General features: G+C 39.7%; 1 protein-coding gene across 2 annotated transcripts in view; it reads left to right on the top strand.

Annotated features, from left to right (window-relative positions):
* The first annotated feature begins 5,342 nt into the window (after positions 1-5,342).
* Positions 5,343-19,042, top strand: part of shtn2 (shootin 2) — a 27,744-nt gene continuing 14,044 nt past the window's right edge. The window contains exons 1-5 of one of the 2 annotated variants that reach the window (XM_015030840.1): positions 5,343-5,410; positions 16,882-16,931; positions 17,306-17,366; positions 18,453-18,547; positions 18,649-18,886. In XM_015030840.1, the coding sequence (XP_014886326.1) occupies positions 17,351-17,366; positions 18,453-18,547; positions 18,649-18,886 (349 nt within the window). In that variant the 5' untranslated portion in view covers positions 5,343-5,410; positions 16,882-16,931; positions 17,306-17,350. Of the gene's footprint in view, positions 5,411-14,869; positions 15,472-16,881; positions 16,932-17,305; positions 17,367-18,452; positions 18,548-18,648; positions 18,887-19,042 lie in introns of those variants that run through there. The other variant, XM_015030839.1, reaches the window with a different exon arrangement.

The raw sequence follows: 19,042 nt of genomic DNA, 5'->3' as shown, positions 1-19,042 counted from the left end.
TAACCTCGGGAACTTCATTTCGCTCTTTGTCTGCGTTCACGCCTCATTCACACAAGCCGCAGAAATCCGTTTAGTTTGGGAAAAGGTGGGCGGGGGCGAAATAAAGGACCGGGGGAGACGGGAGGGGGGACACGAGACATCACTTCCTCATCCTGTCTCTGCGACAAAAAGCCCCGGAGGCGCGGGCGCGCACGCGCAGGAGAGAATCCGAGGCACAACACGATCACTTTATGAAGGCAGAGGGGAAGAGCTGGAAGGAGACCGGGTTTATTCGGAAAGGAGAAAGAGGAGGAAGAGGAGAGGAGGAGGAGGGAGTTGCTTTTCAACGGACGTGTGAACAAAAGCCTGGTCAAACTGTCGGGTCTGCAGCCCAGGGTGTTTACTGCTCTCGTATCTATGACCAACAAATCAAGGATGCCCCCCACCCTCTTCCCCTCACCTCCACTAGCGCTGCAGCTCTCCACTGCCCTCCGCCCCCCCGCTCCCCCTTTTCCCTTGAGCTGCCCGCCCGGCATTATTGGGAACAGCAAATTAAGGAACCATCCATCTGGGTGTGATCACCAATTACGGAGGGAAACTGTCAGCACGCATTAGGGCCTGCAGGGAAGGCGGGCATGCTGGGGCGGCTTTAAAAAGAGAAAAGAAAAACCCGAAAGGGAGTTACTGAGTGATAAATTGATTTAATTTGATCAAGAAGCGATTCAATCAATCTCGTATTAGATAATATTTCCCTGCTTTTCCTCCTCAGTTGTTTTCAGAAGAGAAAGTCGATGCATGCATTCTGCATGTTCGAAATGGCCAAAATGTTCCCAAAGTCCTTCGGAATGAAATAAATATCGCCTTTGAATAATTTTTTAAAGAGAAAACATGACGCGGCTCACAGCCGGCCCCCTTTTGTTGCTGCTCACTGGTACAGGCGGTGATTCCCTGTAACACTTCTCCTCCGGCCAGCTTTCCCCCAACACAATGGAGCCGTCATTAACTTTTTGCTCCATCGGAATGCTGAAAGACCTTGACGACCGAACACCCATTTTTCCTCCCCTCCCGCCTCTGTGCATCCCGATTTCTCCCCTCGCTTGCTGTGTTTGCAGGGCCCTCATTTGTGAAGGCCAGGTGTGTGCAAACTCACAGTGCCAGGGAAGAGGTGGGAGAGGGGGGGCTGGCAGCATACAAAGGGAATACACAGCTAAACTAAGGCCTTCGGATGATGCTGGGAATTTTTGTGTTGTAGCCTGAATTCATATATCCAGCCTATGGTTCCCAAACCGGGGGTCGAGACCTTCAGATGGGCCTGAAGGCAACATGATAGACAGTGACAACAGCATTGTCGTCTAATCGAAGAGTTTTGTGCTTTCCTCTTTTATTTTATCGTTGGGAATTTGCAACAAATTTCTCAAAAGCATTTTATGATGTTCTGTGAAAAAGCAAAGAAGTATAAACAACCATCCTTCTCTGAGAAGAGAGAAGTGCTTAGCTGAACAAGATGGCTGCCAGTGTCTGGAAGCATGGGCAAAATGGACTGAACGTCTTTGTTCACTTCCTCTGCTGCCATTAACTACAGGCAGACTACACTTCTAAAACTGTGCAGCAAATAATGGCTCACAGCTTCTTTTTCTGTTCGCTGATTGGCCCCATTGAAAATCTAAAGGAAGAATCCAAGTCAATGGGAGAAACCCAAGTGAAAAGAGATGAGAATCAAGTGGAGCTACTTAGGACGCTGATGACCAGACTAGAGTTTTGTAAACTTCACAGAGATATTTGCAGACTGTGTGAAAATTAATATTTTTTTGCCCTGACTGACTCTTATGTGCTCTTAAGAACTTCTTGCTTTACGTTAATGCATTTAACATTTCACGTTTTGTAAGCACCGCAGCGTGAAGCAAACGAAAACCTTCCTGCGAGTCTCAGAACCGGACCTGTGGGAGTTTGTGCGCAGAAAACCAGACGGTTTCTGTGCAATGTGTCACTTTGAATATGTGCTCTGGTGGTGCATCTGAGTATGAATGTGTGAATGAGTCATTGTGTGCATGTGTGGGTGTGTGTGAGAGGATAACTGGAGGACGAGGGGCAGGGGGCTGCGGGGATGAAGGCGGGCGGTGGGAGTCCGAAGGGGAAGACTGCAATTTGACCCAAAGTTGCTCACCAGCCAGAGTGCCAGGTTGTTTCTTGAAGGCTCAGAGTTTCTTTTTTTTTTGGAGCATCACAGCAGGGTAGGGGTAAAGGGTTAGGTGGCAAAGGGAAGCGGAGGAGGAGGTGTGGTTTGTAGCCGTGGAGAATAGGGGGGGACCAGGACTAATTGCCACTAATTGAATGGGATGTGCTGATCAGATGGGAGGCTGTGGAAGTAATCGGAGTTGTCACAGTAGATAACGCTGCGCGGTCCAAGAGTGTCCGCCTCATGTGACAGCCTGTAACCTAGCCTGTGAGAGGGCACTGGACCCCTTTGTCCCGGCCACAAAGGGGGGGAAAGAAGACAAAGTCGCCGGTTACAGTGGGGACCGACAGACCCAGAGCGGTGGGAGGATGGAAACGGAGGGGGGAGAGGAGGAGGAGTTTGCCAGGGCTCCGAAACTGAAAATGTTAAAATGGTTTGAAAATGAGATGTCGATGCTTCGAATGAGTGTTTCTGTGAGTTGCGTGCCGGCTTACGTTTCATTTCGGAGCGCGTGATTTTTCTGTTTCAATTGTTTGAAGTTGCAGGAAAGTGAAGTCACTCTTAGAAACGAGCACAGAAAGTCCTATTTAGATCTTTCAACGTTACAGAAAAGGTTCAGATCACTGAATCCAGAGAAACTCATCAGGAGAAACAACTCATTACCTTACATCAACACTTAAGACCCTCTACTTTATAGACTCAAACATGGAGAAACATGACTTGATTTAGTTTTATCAAGTCATGAGTGCAGAGAAACCCCTACTAGTTTATAAACTCTTATTCTTATTTAACACGGGGAACCAATATGTAGTTCTATACTTTTACCTTTTTGTACTTTTATTGTTCTCTTGCTTTTCTTTTATTTTTGTTTGCATTTCCTCTAACTCACGTAAAGCACTTTGAATTGCCTTGTTGGTGAAAATGTGCTACATAAATAAAATTACCATACCTTATGGGAAGAAGAAGCCAAACATAAGCAAACACAAATCACAGCCGAAGAAATTCAGACCAAATCTGGGATGTAAACACCTCAACTGAATTCCAGCTTCACAGCCCCATTCCCACAGCATGCTGCTGCCACCACTATGCTTCTCTAAGGAGACAATGTGCTCAGAGGGCCAGTTTTTCTCCAGACATAGGATTTCATTTAAAGGCCAAACAAATCAGTTCTGGTTTCATCTGACTTGCGGAAAACTTTAAATGAGACTTTATTTGATTTCACTTTGTTGTTGCTCTTTCTAAAGCTGTCCTGTAAACAGATCCTCCCACCTGAGCTGTGGATGTCTGCAGCTCCTCCACTGGACTCAGTCGAGTCGTGCTTTCCATTTCCATTTGCAACCCGTCTGAATTTGAAAAGATGAACTGCGTCACATCACCAGAGCTGCATATAAGCTCTGGTGCTTTTAAGAGTCAAAACCTTGAACAATATGAGAAAAGAAATGAAAAACAAACAAGTTGAGCCAATTGAACAGATGAAATAAAGCATTTCGTTAAACTCAGGGTTACAGAACGTGAACAAAAGTCAGGAAAAATCAAATGCCGAGCCGGTTCTATGAATGGTGACACATTTTAAAGCAACAGGTGTTATTTATGGAAAAGAATCAGAAAGAATAAGAAATGTTTAGTTTTCTTTACATTTGTTAAGAAACAGATTCAGAGAAAACAGCTGAACTTTGAAGTGGTGCTTTAAAACTCGATTTAGTTAAAAAACAAAGGAGCATTCCGCTGTTCTTAAAACACATTCGAAGTCAGATACAAATATATTGAAACATTAAAAATTTGGTTTTAATATCATCAAAAACTTCCAGAAAAAAAAGTTAGGATAGGTTTTATCATATTGCTACAAATAAAACTTGTTGTTACTGTAATGCTGTTGCACTGAGTTTATGCTCATTTTTTAAAAAAACATGTTTAAAGGGCCAATTATGTTCCCACCACATCCGACCTGAAAGTCTAAACACCTTCACACCTGTTGAGCGTGTCCGAAACATCATGGCCGCCGACGCATGATGACGACGATGACTGGAGCTGATGAAGAAGAGGCGTGAGAAACAGGGAGTGAGGTAAAAAGTCGGCTGTAGGTCTTTCCCAAGACCACAGCAGTCCAATTAATCAGGGTTTCTCCCTCTGCACATCTGACTTTCTTTCACACACACACACACACACACACACACACACACACACGCACACACACACACACACACACACACACACACCCCACTCCTCCCACACACACACGTTTGCGTGGCTATCTTTGTGGGGACTTTCCATTGACTTCCATTCATTTCTACAACCTAAACCTAACCTTTACCCTTTTCCTAACCATCACATACCTAACCCTAACCCCAACCAAAACTCAATTCATACCTTAGCCCCAACTCTGACCCCTGACCCAAAAACAGGGTTTCCCCTTGTGGGGACCAGGCTCCGGTCCCCACAAGGAGCAATTGGTACCCACAATGTAGTATATGTCAGGAAAATCGTCCCCACAAGGTATTACAAACAAAAGCACACACACACCTACACACAGAGCTGCTGTGAACTCAGTAGGTGCTACCGAAGGAGGGGTTAAGTCTTGTCAGCATTGATGAGAGTGGGCCAGAGTTGTGTGTGTTCATCTAACGGTGTGTGTGTGTGTGTGTGTGGGTTTGTTTCTTTGCAGTTTTGTGATTGTGTGTGTGTGTGTGTGTATGTGTGTGTGTGTGCTGTGGAAAGGGCAAGCTATGCATGTAATGGGCAACCCAGGGCACGCAGATGTGCAAGAGTGTCGCGCTAAGCCCTGGTGCAGCCTACTGCGAGAGGTCATGACCTTTACAGAATCAGTGCCTCTGCATGTCAGGACTAATGGAAGGGCCCCACCAGCTGCACCGAGGAGGAGGAAGAGGTGGAGGAGGAAGAGGAGAGGTGGGTGAAGTAAGGAGAAGTGAACAAACACTGCGATGGGGCGGAGGGGAGGGGAAGAAGAAACGGGACGGGAAGTTTTGGGAGGGATGGTGGGAGGAGAAATGGCGCTGAAGAAGAGAAGAAGAAGAAGCAGTTTGAGGTGGGAGAGGGTGGGAGGAAATGGGGGGAGGAAGAGTTTTAAGAGGGAAGTTTGAGGGGAGAGCTGAGTGTTTAAAGAAAAAAGTTGGAGAAAGGAGAAGAAGAAGAAGAAGAAGAAGAAGAAGAAGAAGAAGAAGAAGAAGAAGAAGAAGAGGGAATATTGCAAACATGGATACTGAGTGGAAAAAGAAGGTTTCTAAAAGAAAATTCAAGGTAAGGAATAAAAAAGAAACAACATGATGCAGATGAAAATGTGTTTGTGTAACCGTAAAAGAGGGAGGAGAGATAGAGGGATGAAGAGATGGAAGGAAACAGAGACATGGGTGTGGTCTGAGAGATAAAAACTGACTTTTTTCCCTTTAGCTCCTGGTTCTGGACCGGCCCGTCCTTTAATCTCCATCAGCAGCTTTACTGAAACCGTCGCTGTAAAACTGAGACTTCTGCACACACAATCTGACGCCAGGATTTAATTAAGCCAACATTCTTGTTGAAGCATGCAGTTTTAATCTAAAATAAAGATATTTCAGAATACTGAAGTCTGACGTTTATTTAATACAATACTAATTAATGTCTCAATGAAGAGTTAAAATCAAACCTTTTCTGTCTCACCACAGATGTAAATATACTCATAAATTCACTGGTTGTAGTTCATAAGTTTTATTTTAATTTATGCCGTAAACTCCCAACTAAAAAAAAGAAAAATTATTTTCTTCAAAATAAAAATTCTTTATAACAACTTATGAAAATGTGTCTTTTTAATTTCAAGTACTTAAAAAAACACCTTTACCTTCAGACAGTTTAATTCTGTAAAGTATCTCTGTAATGCTCTACATTCTCTCGTTTAATTATTAGATGTTATTAAATAAAGTTTAATGTAATACCAGAAAACAAAATGTATTCATTACTTTGAGCATCAAGAAACTCAGTTTTTATAAAATTTATAGGAACATTTCTGCTTAGGAGAAAATGTTTATTTCCATTACAGCTTCCAGTTAATATTTGGAACAACAAAACAAAACAAAAGAGTTTAAAGTTTGTTTTCAGTCGTTTTTAGCACTATGCAGTTTTAATTTCATTTGAATATTTTGATGTCACAAAAACCGAAACACTAGAAAAACAAAGAAGTTGAGCAAACAAAATAGATGTTTTTTTTTGTATTTCTTATGTAAACATATCTAATAATCTTTAGATGTTTTGATATATTTTTAATGCGCATAAATAAAGTGTTAATGAAATGGATAAATATTTAAATTCTTGTCACTTAAAAAAAACAAAACAAAAACCCTTTTACTCATCGGTCTATTTAATTAGAGTTGCTCATCTTTACTGATGTTGCAGATTCAAAAGTTTTTATACCTGTTTAATAAATACTAGAATCAAATAATTAGAAATCTGTAAATTAAGAAAAAAAAAATCATAAATTATAGATAGAATATAGTCTCCAGCATTTTAGCAAAAAAAAAAAAAACTTAATTCAGGGCAAAATAGGAAAAAAAAATCAACTCCTTCTTCAGGTGTTTTTTTATGTTTCAGACGATACAAATATCATCTCCTTTATATCTGATTATTCTTTTTCTATTGTCAGACCTGATTTTGAACTTATTCCAGTCCATTTTGTGCTATTCGGCAATCAATCCAACACATTTCCTCAATAATAATAGCAAGTGAAGAACGCAATCCGGTGTTAAAGACGTATAAGTGATTTGGACGCCAAGCGCTCGGTGTTTGTTCACTGTTTGAGCTGCAGACAGTGTATCACCATCAGACACCGGGCTTCCTCCTCTGTAAAAACCCAGAGATGGTGCCACTTAGTGCCGGGTCCAGCAGATGGTCTCCCCCGCCAACCCCTGAACTCATCCCTGTGAGGCGGTGATGGTTTTATAAAAACCCAGTGAGGGACGGCTCTGACGGCACGTCTGGGCTGCTGTCAGGCGCCGTTGTTTCTGGAGTCATGCATGACGTCTGTGTGGAGCCGTGAAGATAAATGCAGAGGTGTAGAAATAATATACAATAATAAAAATAATTATTCTATATATTTTTTATTATAAGGAGTGAAGAGGATGCTGGAAGGCAGCACCTTCCTCTTTGTTATACAGGAAGAAAATTTATGAAGCGATTCAGCTCTGCAGCTCAGAGGAACCTGTTGAAGAGAGAGCAGAGCAACAAGTGGCAGATGGCAGAGCTAGAGCGCCACCTACAGCGCATGAAGGGAACAGACACACACACACAGAAACGCTTTCAGAAAAGACGGTTCGCTTGCTCCTATTAAAGCCAAACATTAGTAAACATACAGCATAAACAGATTATTTTATGATTTAATAGAAGAACATTTATTACAAGGCTTCCAAGAAAAATTAAGTAAAAAAAAAAATGTGGATACGCAAAAAATAAAACATCTTCAATAATTTTTCTAATATTTAGACTACCTCTTATTTGACTGTTTATTTTCCAAAATTTTTTTTACATTTTGCCTGATTTTATTTCTTCAATTGATTTTTATTTTACACAAATTAACTAAAAGGATAAGCCCAAATAAAAAAAGAGAAAATATTGTGATATTTGGTTTGCTCTTTGATGATAAAGCAAGCAAACAAAAAATAATCCTTCTGAAGCAGAAAAGAATTACACACAAAAATGATCCAAAATGTCAAAATGACCTGCAGAGTCAGTCATTTCTTTTGTATTGTTTTACAGTGACGTTCATAAACATGGCAGGAACAGCACAACAATAACAAAAAGTTAGAGAAAATCATTTATTCATTCATAGCAAGCCCCTCGAAAATTTATTAGATTCTAAATTATGTTCTTTCGACCAATATTATTTGTTTGAGAAAACATAGTTGGGTTATCCTGCTGCAGCATAACTCAGAAATCTTCCAGGAGCCATTGTAATTTGGATACATCTGTGATAAAAAACCTGCAACCAAGATACGGTGAGGAAGAAGCTACCGCTCTGTTTAAGGCAGACGTACTATTTCACCATTGATTATCGATTAGACTTCATACGGAATACCCAGCCGGATGAGAGTGTTTCGGTGTGAACGATGCCGGATTGCACGTTTCGTCCTTGAGAAGCCCAAAATCCCGTTTTCTGGACGCTCGTCCTCTCGGCTTTACCAATCAGGGAGCTCGGGCGTCTGTGCGCTGCTGCGCTGAGACCAATCCCAGAGGGGGAATATCGTCACTTACTCTCTCCAATAGACTCGGACATCATCCCCTGGTCTAAACTGATGCGGAGACAAATCCGCTGGCCCACTTCCACCCCCACGGGAGGAGTGAATAATCAGGCTGCTATTCTCAGTGACAACAGCCCGGACTCGTTCATTTACACCTGCAGCCTCGGATGTTTGCGTGAGGATTATGGAATAGCTGCCATTGGAAGCTGTGACTTCATGATATGATGTCAAATGGGAATCGTATTCAAAATCCCATTAGGAGGATGCATAAATAGCCGGTGGCTCTAAAAAAAACAAAACAACTAAATTATTACTACAAAAAAAAAAAAAGAGATGATTCCTGTTTGGACAAAACTGAATAGGTTTTGTGAAAGGAGGGATGTGTGAGGCAGCAGATATAGGTTTGGTGGAGGCGGCATCAGCAGCGGTTGGCTTGTTTGTTTGTTTCCAGCGTACAGTGGAGTCACCAGGAGGCCAGCAGTATCTGCGAGGCTCTTCTGTCACAACACATCCCGTCTCCCTCCTCGAGCACACTCCATCTTTCCCGCTCCCCCTGTTAAATTCAAACATCCTCCTCTGTGAATTTACAGAAATCAAACATGTCACCACCGAGCTAAGATGAAAAAAAAAAAAAAGAAACCAACAAAGAAAAACCTCTCCCTCCCCTCCTCCTCTTGTGATTTGTCTCTTAAAATCTTTCATTCCCCTTCCTGTTGCGCAGCGCCGCCGAAGGCTGCGTCTTCCGCAGAAAGAAAGAAAGAAAAAAAAAAGGTCACGGCCTCCGCTGGCCTCTCGTTGACCCCAGCCCCGACCTGAGCGCGGAGAGCTCCCTCTGTCAGCTGCAGCTGCGGCGCTGCTAAAAGCCGGCATAATCCAATCACACAGTTATTAGAGCTGAGTAGGCCGCGGCCCCGAAACAGGTGAGTGTGACTTTTTAAAAATATTTTTTCCCCCTCCTCTGCCTCCTAATCTCGCTGCCTGACTCAGATTTGGCTAATTTCACACGCTGGATGCAAAACCCCAGCCCATAATCACATCCTTCAGCCCTCCTCTCCGCTCCCCTCACTCCCTCAAAAATCATATCAGTGGTGATGAAATCCAACGATCTGTCACCTCGGCCCATTGTGCTGCGAGTATTAAACGAACTGATGCCGCGGCCGCGTCACTTTCTCTCAGCTTCATTAGGGAGCTGTTTGTTTTTTAAGCAGAGGCAGCTGAGTTCATGCAGATGACGGAGGGCGTAAAGGGTTGCCAGGGTTCAGTTTTTTAACTTGAGAGGCACGCATTGTGCTCGAACCAATCGTGATATTTGGAAGTGAGGCAACAGGGAGAAAGGAAAACCTATAAACAACAATTAAGATGCTTTAGAAAGATTATGTCCTTTAATTGAGTCCCTTTTTTTGGTTGTTGCTTGGCGACGCTTTAAGCAACTAATAAAATATTAAGCGACCCGTTTTGAGTCGTTCTGCTGCCTATAGCGTTTTGAAACCTGGAGCTTATTTATGCTTTGCTCACCTTTAATCCTCCTCTAGGACATTTATTTTTGGGTTTTTGATTAGATTTAGATTTATTTTTGTTAACTTTAGTTGTGGGAATGCAGATTCAATAAAATCTCATATTTCATCATTAGTTTTTTTCTTATTTAACTAGGTTAATCTGTGCTTCTCTGGCAAGATTTTGTCTCCCATTAAAAATTCAAGATAACACATTAAAATTAGAATATTGAAATCTTTTCAATATTTCATGTTTTATTCTTCACAAAACATGAAAATTGTATTTTATGTGCTGCAAATCAACTTATTGCATACCTTAAAATAAAAAACAATTATAAAAATAAAAACAAATATTAAATAAAACAAATGATATATATAATTTTTTACAAACTTAAATAATGCCCACCAAAATTTTATTGGTGAATATTAAACATTATTAAATTCTTTAAAAAAAAAGAGATATCTTAATCAATAATACTGATATTTAAAGGGTTAAATATTTTCAGAAAATTGATTTATATTTGCCAGGTGATGAGGAATGTAATTAATGATAGCATTCTTTAATTTAAAATTGATAAAATATGTTGAAACATTTCTATAGCATTTTTTGTGTGTGCGTCTCTAAGGGACCCTGACGGAGCACTTTAATGTCAAATAACTTTCCACAAAATATAAAAATTGATCAAAATCAATCAATGTGGCAGCCAGTTGTTGATTCAGGCAATAGATAAAAACCCTCTGTATAATTTACAAATTAAGTAAATGGGGCAAAGAAAAACTTGTTTTCTGAAGAAAAAAAAAGACAAAAGAGAGGAACTTTAAACACTTAAATCAGAAATTAAGAGATCAAAATGTCAGAAAATGGATTGTTTTTAGATTGCAGACCATAAATTAAAATCATATCTCTACAGCAAAGTTAGAAAAAGCTTTTTAAAAATGTTTAAGGCTTAGGGTTTTATAGTGTAGCTTCTCTGAAAAGTGGATAACACTTAAAGTTATCCTCATTAAGGAAGTTATTCTGTCCTAATTCTAATCCCAAAATATATTTATGATTGAATCAGCTTGTTTAAAGGTAACAATCAGTAAAACGCTGAGGGCAACCAAGGATTTAAAAGAACTCATTCTGTAAATGTTCCTCCTACAAATCACAAAAGATGCAACCTCCACATCAAAACACAGGCTGGATCCCTTTTTTTTTTTTTTTCAGGGGTCAGATTATTTCATTTTGTGTAAACATCACATGGCGTCAAATAAAAGTTGAGCGCACATACACTATTTATATCCCTCAATAGGAAACAGCAGAGCGAACGGTTAGGGCCACAGTTCAGAGGCAGATTAGTGGGTTGCACGTGTTTCGTGTCCTCAGATGACCGCGAACTTGAACTTTTAACATCGGCTTTTCCTCTTTCTTTTATGAACCGCAGCGATGTCAGATTAAAAAAATATTTCAATGTAGTCAGGCTGAAATTTATCTATGGTGATGTCCAAATCTGAAATGAAATGAAATGCCTGTTGTGACTGATGTCAAACACGGACAGGTCAGCTCGCCGCTCTTCGTTGGGACAGCAGCCGCTTCATTTCTGAACTGCGTCGTTTCATCAGCTCGCCTGCGTTGTTGGTGTGCCATCGACTTATTGTCCGAGGACAACACTCGCTCAACCCCTCTCTGCCCTCGCCTGCACGGTGCTCGGTCATTAGTGCGTAGCAGCACATGCAGGCTGCGGCTCACAGCTGAAAGCACATTAGCTACTTCACGCTGCGTGACTTCACGGAGTCTTGGATCATCCGCGCGGTTCAATGAGGAAGGAACTGAAGACGGGGCTGATCTCAGCACAAACGTGTGAAGAATCCTCAACTTGCAAAATGCCTTGAAAAAGCATTCACATCCTTAGGAGTTTTAAGGACGTCCTCACACTACAACAACCTTCGATTAGGTTGTTTATTGGGGATAAATGTGATGTAAGCATGGTGCAAATGTAACGTGGAAGGAAAATGAAACTGTTTCTAAAATCTGAATAGTGGGCTCTTTATTTGCATTCTTAATCCTTGTATGTAGAAATGGGGTCCAACCGACCCCACACACGTAAAACTTGTATCATTTGCCATAGTCCTCTACGTTTGCCTCAGTCCTCGCACGCACAAGGACTTTGAGTCATTACTCAACCCAATATACTTTGGACTTCTTCATTCCAACATCTGTATACCCAGATGTTGGTTGGATTTGTCCAACTAGCATGTCTAAAGACTCTGTTCCCTCTGACCGCTGCTCTGGATTTAGCTTTATTCCATCTGACCAGTTTTCCTGTCAGCAAATAATTTTTCATGAAGCCAATAAAAGTTAAATTCTGGTCTAAGCTGACCAGAACAACTTCTTCCACGTGATTCTGTGTCCTCTTTACAGCTTGTGGCAAACTGCACACTCTTGATTTTCTTATTTCAGGTCTTTAATAAGAGCAGAATATTGGTTTTCCGTTGAGCTACTGCTCGTCCAAATTGCCACGGGACTCCTGGTTGACGCTCCCCTTGCCTGGTCTGTCGATGTGTGTTTGTTGTTGCGCCCCATTGGATTTTTATCCATTACCTAACTTTACTTCAATCTTCTACACAACCTTCTCTCTGCTGTCTTTGCCCTCCATGATGTTGTTTGTTCCCCCAATGTTCACTTGAGGCCTTCACAGAACTGCTGCATTTATTATGCATATGCACAGGTGAACTATTTTTATCAATCAGGTAAATTCATGAGATAATTGGTTGAAATTGAGATAATTGGTTGAAATTGATTTTATTAAGGATTTTTCATTTTTATTTTATTGCATTTTTAATTGTTAAAAAAGTTTGATCACATTATCCACAATTAAGTGCTACTTTGTGTTAATGTGTCCCAAGAAACAATAAAGTACAATGAAAGTTGTGGTTGTAACCTGAAGATTTGTAAATTTGTGGTTACTTTTTCAATGCTTTGTAGGTGAACATAAGATGATTTACTGTTTATCATTTTTACTTTTTATATTTAATTACACTGTTTTCTGTAAAAGGTAATTATATAAATTGTACACATTTAATAAATTTTATGTTACTGGCTTAATGCATTCATTTGTTATAACTTTATCCTTTCACATTAAAAGAAAGCAGACTTACGAGTGAAATAGATATGAATGAGCGTAATTAGACAAAAAAGTGCAACGAAGGCTGAATGGACATAAACTTATACTTTCACTGATCCAAGTGATTCACAAAGAAATGTTTTCCATCGAACCAGAATAAATAAAACATACTGAAAAAAAAAAAATAAGAAGAATCAACTTCCTAAATGATGTCCAGCTCTTCTAGACAGTCGCTGATGCTAATGTGACCTGTTATGGCGAAGCTTTCTGAAGACGCTGAAGGGTCACGAGTGAAGGTCACGGCCCTGGGCTGCAGGAGGTTCTGGTGCTCAGGTGGAGCCCGGAATGGCCACAAGCAGTACAGGAGGGAAGAAAAGAGTCATTAAATCACAAGGACAAAGCATCACAAAAACGCTTTTCATCCCTGCACCGTGCAGGACGTCCTCCTGAACCCCGGGGGCGGAAGAAAAGAATAAAATTTAAATGAGTTCTTGTGATTATTTTAAATATTTCTAAAAATAAAGAGGCCCGGCTGTCAGCAATGTGTCTGCAGGAATTTAAATGAGGACATTTAGTTTTTTATTGAAACTTTATCTGTGGTGAGTGAAGTAACAGTTCTTTTTTTATTGTTGGAAAACAGTAAAAACATAATATAGAATATAAACATATAAAAATACTGTTGCATATGGCTCTCATATACAACAAAATATATATCCGATTGTTTTTTGACCTTCTCTGTAGGAAGTGTGATACATTACTTTTTTTAATGGCTATGCAAAGATTATTTTCTGTGGAGTCAAAGGTCGGTTGGGTCAAACGTTAGTGAAAGTTTTGTAATTGTAAACAAAAGTTATGTTTCCTTCTCTTTTAACCTCCCTAAACATTTAGCTAGCAAGTTAGCCTGCTATGATGACGTTAGCCAAGTAGTTTGCTTGTATTAATTTAGGATTAATGGCACAAGGTAAACAAAATTAAAATGACAAAAAATCAGCATTACTCACACAAGAAGCTGAAAATTGAAGCTGTTTTCAGCTTCTTCAGTCTGAAAAAGCAACAGCTGTTTGTTAGAAACGTGCTAGCGTCACGTCAACAAGTTAGCTTTAGAGGGGGGAAAACGGTAGAAAAGAGCTGATTATAGATTTAAAATGTAAAACAGCTGTTAAAAGTTGGAAGAGAAACTACATAATTTACACTCATTACCTGGTTTTCTTGTGAAATACTCCAGTATGAGGCGTTTCATTTTACTCTTAGCTATTTGGCCGTTTTAAGACTTCCTATTGCTTCTGTCCATTTGTGTCGTCATGTTAAGAGACGCTACTTCTTCTTCTTCTTCTTTGATGTTTACTGGCGGTTGGCAAACAACGAAAATGGTGCATTACCGCCACCAACTGGTATGGAGTGTGGACCAGAATGTCACTCAAGTATTACATTCTATTAAATAGCTGCGTTAATTTAAGATATCGAAATATTATCTGATAAATGTTACTTTTCGAATTATTTCTAAATAAATCATGTTAAGAGATTTGCTGCGTTCTCTACATTTAAGTATAAAAAATGTTGTAAAAAGAAGAATATATTCTACCAGTTACTTTGGTTATAGTATGAAGTGGTGGAAAATTCAATGTTCACTTTATTACAGTACACTTACAACAAAATAAAAATAAAAATGTTATACTTTATGGTGTTTCAGAAAAAAAATCTATCTATCTATCTATCTATCTATCTATCTATCTATCTATCTATCTATCTATCTATCTATTTATTCTAACCTCCATCCAGCTCATCAAATCCAGCGTTTGCCAAAACTCACCAAAGACAGTAAATCTAGTGTTCTACTATAAATCAACTCCTGGAAGGCAGGTGGATGAATAAAACAGGAGTGAGGGATCAGGAATTTGAAGCTCGTAAATTATTCACAGTGGAGGAATGTGTGTCATCAGCATCATCGGTGCCACCAGCCCTCAGTCATCTGCCAACTTCTCACCCAGAAATATGGTTCCTATGGTGGGCTGCTGATGCTTCACAGGTCATGAACTCCAGCACAGATGCTAATAGAGGAGTGAAAGCAGCTCTTGCATTGCTCCGGCTGCTTGAGTGACATTGAGTCTGCAGCAGAGAGACAGAGTCGACTCTTAAGACGCCATATGCACAAAGCAGAGCTGCGTTTTTTTTCTTTTTACTGTGTGAAACTTCCTGATCACTAAATACCACTGATTTAAGACAAAAACCGACTTTTTTCTAATAAGAAAAACTTCTTGCGACTAATGCTACGTTTTTGAGTGAGGCGTTAAGTTCCTCATTTTTGTATTTGGCAGTGGGGGCGAGGTTTAGTCAGAAGTACCACTTGTTAGTTTCAGTATAAACTGGCTGCTTTTCAGAGAAATCATAGCGTATTCATTGTGCTGGATTCAACAGCTTTTTTTTTTTTTTAAAAAAGTATAACATCTGAAATCTTGCGTTCAGAAAGATGTGGATACAAGATGAGGAGAGCACAGTTGCAGGTATGGATGGATAAAATAAATAAAATCTTGCTAAATTAACTTCACATATATATATTTTTTAAATCGTTGGTGATTAAATTGGTTAAAAATAATGATCATAAAAGCAGAAAATGTTTCACTTTTGGCAGCTGGCCAGTAGACATGTTATTTTATTATCTGAAAAAGCTTTATTTCTTTCACTTTTGCCTTTTTAAAGCTTCACTTGATCCATTTCTTGATTCAACTTTTTGCACCTAGTCTGACTTAATCTGGTTTACCAGGAATTGAAGCAGCCTTCAAGACTTTTAAACTGTAAATGAAATGTTGCTTGGAAGCACATTTTAAAACATCGTCTGTATAGCATTGTAAAAAAAAAAGAAAAAAAGACATGAAACAAGTTGACGTTGTTTCACATTGTTTTTTTTAAAATGAATTAAGACTGCAAAAATGACAATGAGTCTGTCCTTTGCACGTAAGATTGTATTCATGAACTGTGGGTTTTAAACTTTGATTTTTTTTAAATTTATTTATCAGGACAAATTAAAGCTTTTATGTGCAGTAAAGCCTCAAAATTTACTGTAATGTATTATAATTCTACATAACTGACTGATGGGGTATAGAAACAGGAGTATTGGTTGATTTCTTTATGGTTTAACACGATGTCAGGGCGGACAGACACCAGCAATGACGTCAGAGCAGCAACTGTGGCCAACAATCAATCTGGGAATGGTTATAAGGCAAATTCAAAACTACATGAAGTCCATTATTTTTACACTGGCAAGAGTTATTTAAGATTTAAAGATATTTGACACTATATTCTAGAAGTTAACCTGTAAAAAATCACCTCAAGCATAATGCTCAAAGAAATACTAAAAAGAAAGACACAAGAGCGCCATGTTAAAATTCAGGAACGATCGGTAAGAAGATAATTGAAGTGCTTGGAAGGTTTTTCGTGAGAAAGTCAGTTTTCTCTGAGAAGAACAGCGAATCAAAAGGTATGTCTGGTGGAACCGATGAGGCCAAACGAGAGACTTTTAGGATACAACTGTTTACTTTCTTGCTACATTAATTAACAAAACTACATAGCTCGATCATCTAAAACATCTCATCTAAGCGAACCAAGTCGCCTGCAGCGGTATTTAAAGTCTCATCACCAGATCAGTGAAAACGACGTGTCAGACGGTCGAGCAGCGAGTGACTCACTTTCCCTGTCACTTGAGTCCAGTGTGACAGAAACCGAAACATGTTGATCGGCTTCTTTCTGCAATTTCACATCCCTTTTTATCTGTGCGAGCGAAACGCACGGAGGACTTCCTTTTCCAGCCACGCTGGGATGCGTCTGCTTTGTCTTTTCCAAATTAGTTTCCCCAATCTGTCCGCTGTGTGCGAATGAAAAAAATAAAAATAAAAATGATTTGTTTCTCCTTGCAGACTCTGATGAGGACAGCTGCTTATCTTCTGAGGATTGGGAAGATATTCAGGTACTGCTGTTACAGTGTGCATTAGAGACAATCAGCAGCAGCACATGAGGAAAAAGATGAATCCTGCTCAGATGTGTTGACATCTGATTTTTTTTTTTTTCTTCACTGCTCCTATTTGGATGTTTTCTTAGCAAATGTCCCGGTGTAATTTAAAACGACATCTGCGAGAAAGGTGAAAAATGAGCCAAAATTGCGGAACTCAAAGCACAATGCAGAGTCCACGTTTGCAGCCTTGATTGCATTAATAATGGCAAAATCATATTTGTGCCTCCGGTGGAGGCTGACGACGGCTTTAGAATGCGAATAAAAATGAATTTGATGCGAGCGGATTGATGTGTTTTCTTCTGCTCACTTGCGCTGATTTTGATTGTTAGTGCGAGATCCTGGAGAAGCAGCGAGACGAGGCCAATCAGAGGCTGATGGAGCTGGAGGAAGGTGAGAGTTTGCAGCGGTTTGTGATCGTCGCAGGTTTGTTTCAGCGACAACACAAACAGAGCGACGCAAAGCAGGGACACGTTCACTGATAGGTTCTTAGCATTTCTGCTGAGCTTCGACTGAGTTCATGTGCAGAAGTATTATTTATTTATTTTCCCTTTTGGAAGGAGGGAATCAAAAACATACAGTACTCTGCAAATGTGTTTACATCCGTCAGACTTTTTTTATTTGAAAGCCTCAAACTTTATTGTATTTCCTGGTAACACTACATGACTGGCTAACATAAAAGAAGTGTTCAATCAAGGATGTAATAATGTTTCAACGTGTTTCATAGTTCACAAACAACAACAAAAAAGAGAGATATGTGGATCTGTTCAGCTCTCTGGAGTCAATACTTTGTAGAAACTTCTCTGGTGAAGGAATTTTTCTTCTTTCTACTTTACCGCTTGGACATAAAAAAAAGATTTATTTCAACCATTTATTAAGTTTTGCCTCCAATTTTCTACTAGATTTGTGGAAGTACAACATTAATATGCTTTAATCTAAACTATTCCACCATAAAAATCATTTCATCATTTAAGGGTATTAAAATAAAGAGGGCTAAATAAGGAAATTGAACACCAAATATTGTTCCACTATTGTTCCACTTCCATCTATTTTATCTGTAAAGAATTTTAAATTCTCCTGTGCATGAAGGGGAGCATTAAAAAAAAAAATCAAAACTTGAAAGTCACCAAAGGATGATGTGCTGCATGATTTACATATGTTCCCTGATTCAACACACCAGTATGAGATGAATAGAACCAGCTGACATGCTTTGGATCTGCTGGAGCAGGGACACATTTAAGACATTTAAGATATTTAAGACATTGGTCCTTAAGGAATGCAGTTGGTCTATCACTCGACTTTACACCATGTGAAAAGTTAATAAAAAAATAGTAGAAACACTTCTAGGGCATTGTAGATTTTTCAATGTCACACAAAAATGTTTCAGATGTCCAAATTGAAAATAATAAAGATTCTTCTAGGGTTTGTTTTTTGTTGTGCCTGAAAAGAAAAAAAACCCTCTCTCCTTTCTGTGATCAGCTTCCAATCAGCTGCTGAAGGAGATGAACATGTTGGAGATCCAATTCCAGGTGGAGCGCTCCTGCAGGGAGAGCGCGGAGGCTCTGGCTCTCAAAGTAACTCTTCATGTCAAGCAATTAATTAAAGCTCACAAATAAGGCAGGCAATGGCGCTGCATCGTTCTCCTCATCTAACCGTCGTCTCCTCTGGTGCACAGGTCAGCAAAGAGAACACGGCCCTGAAAAGAAAGAGCCAGATGCTGTTGCCACTGATCTCCAACCTCCCAGAGGACCTGGTCACTGTGACCCTTGACCCAGAGACTGACCTTGCGGTTGATGTCGATGCGGTTGGTTGCGATGTGGTTGATGGTGATGTGTTTGATGGAAGTCTGGTTAATTTCAGGGAAAGTAACAGTGAAGAGAACTTGCTGCTTGAAAGTCAGGCCAAGATCACAGGTTAGTTGCTCAGAACGTAATTTCATCTAATTCCTCTAAAAACATTTTTTTTCCTGTTTTTCTTAAAAAAAAAAAAAAAAAAAAAAAAAAAAATTTTTTTCCCCCTTTTTTCTCCAGGAGAAGGAAGGAAAAAAGGCGGGAGCAATATTAATTTTT

This window comes from Poecilia latipinna, unplaced genomic scaffold (genome assembly GCF_001443285.1).
Source record: "Poecilia latipinna isolate Pla-1442-1.1 unplaced genomic scaffold, P_latipinna-1.0 Scaffold193, whole genome shotgun sequence".
Classification (NCBI taxonomy): Eukaryota; Metazoa; Chordata; class Actinopteri; order Cyprinodontiformes; family Poeciliidae; genus Poecilia; species Poecilia latipinna.
The sequence above is the reverse complement of the archived record's forward strand: the minus strand, read 5'-3'. Positions and strand labels throughout refer to the sequence as shown.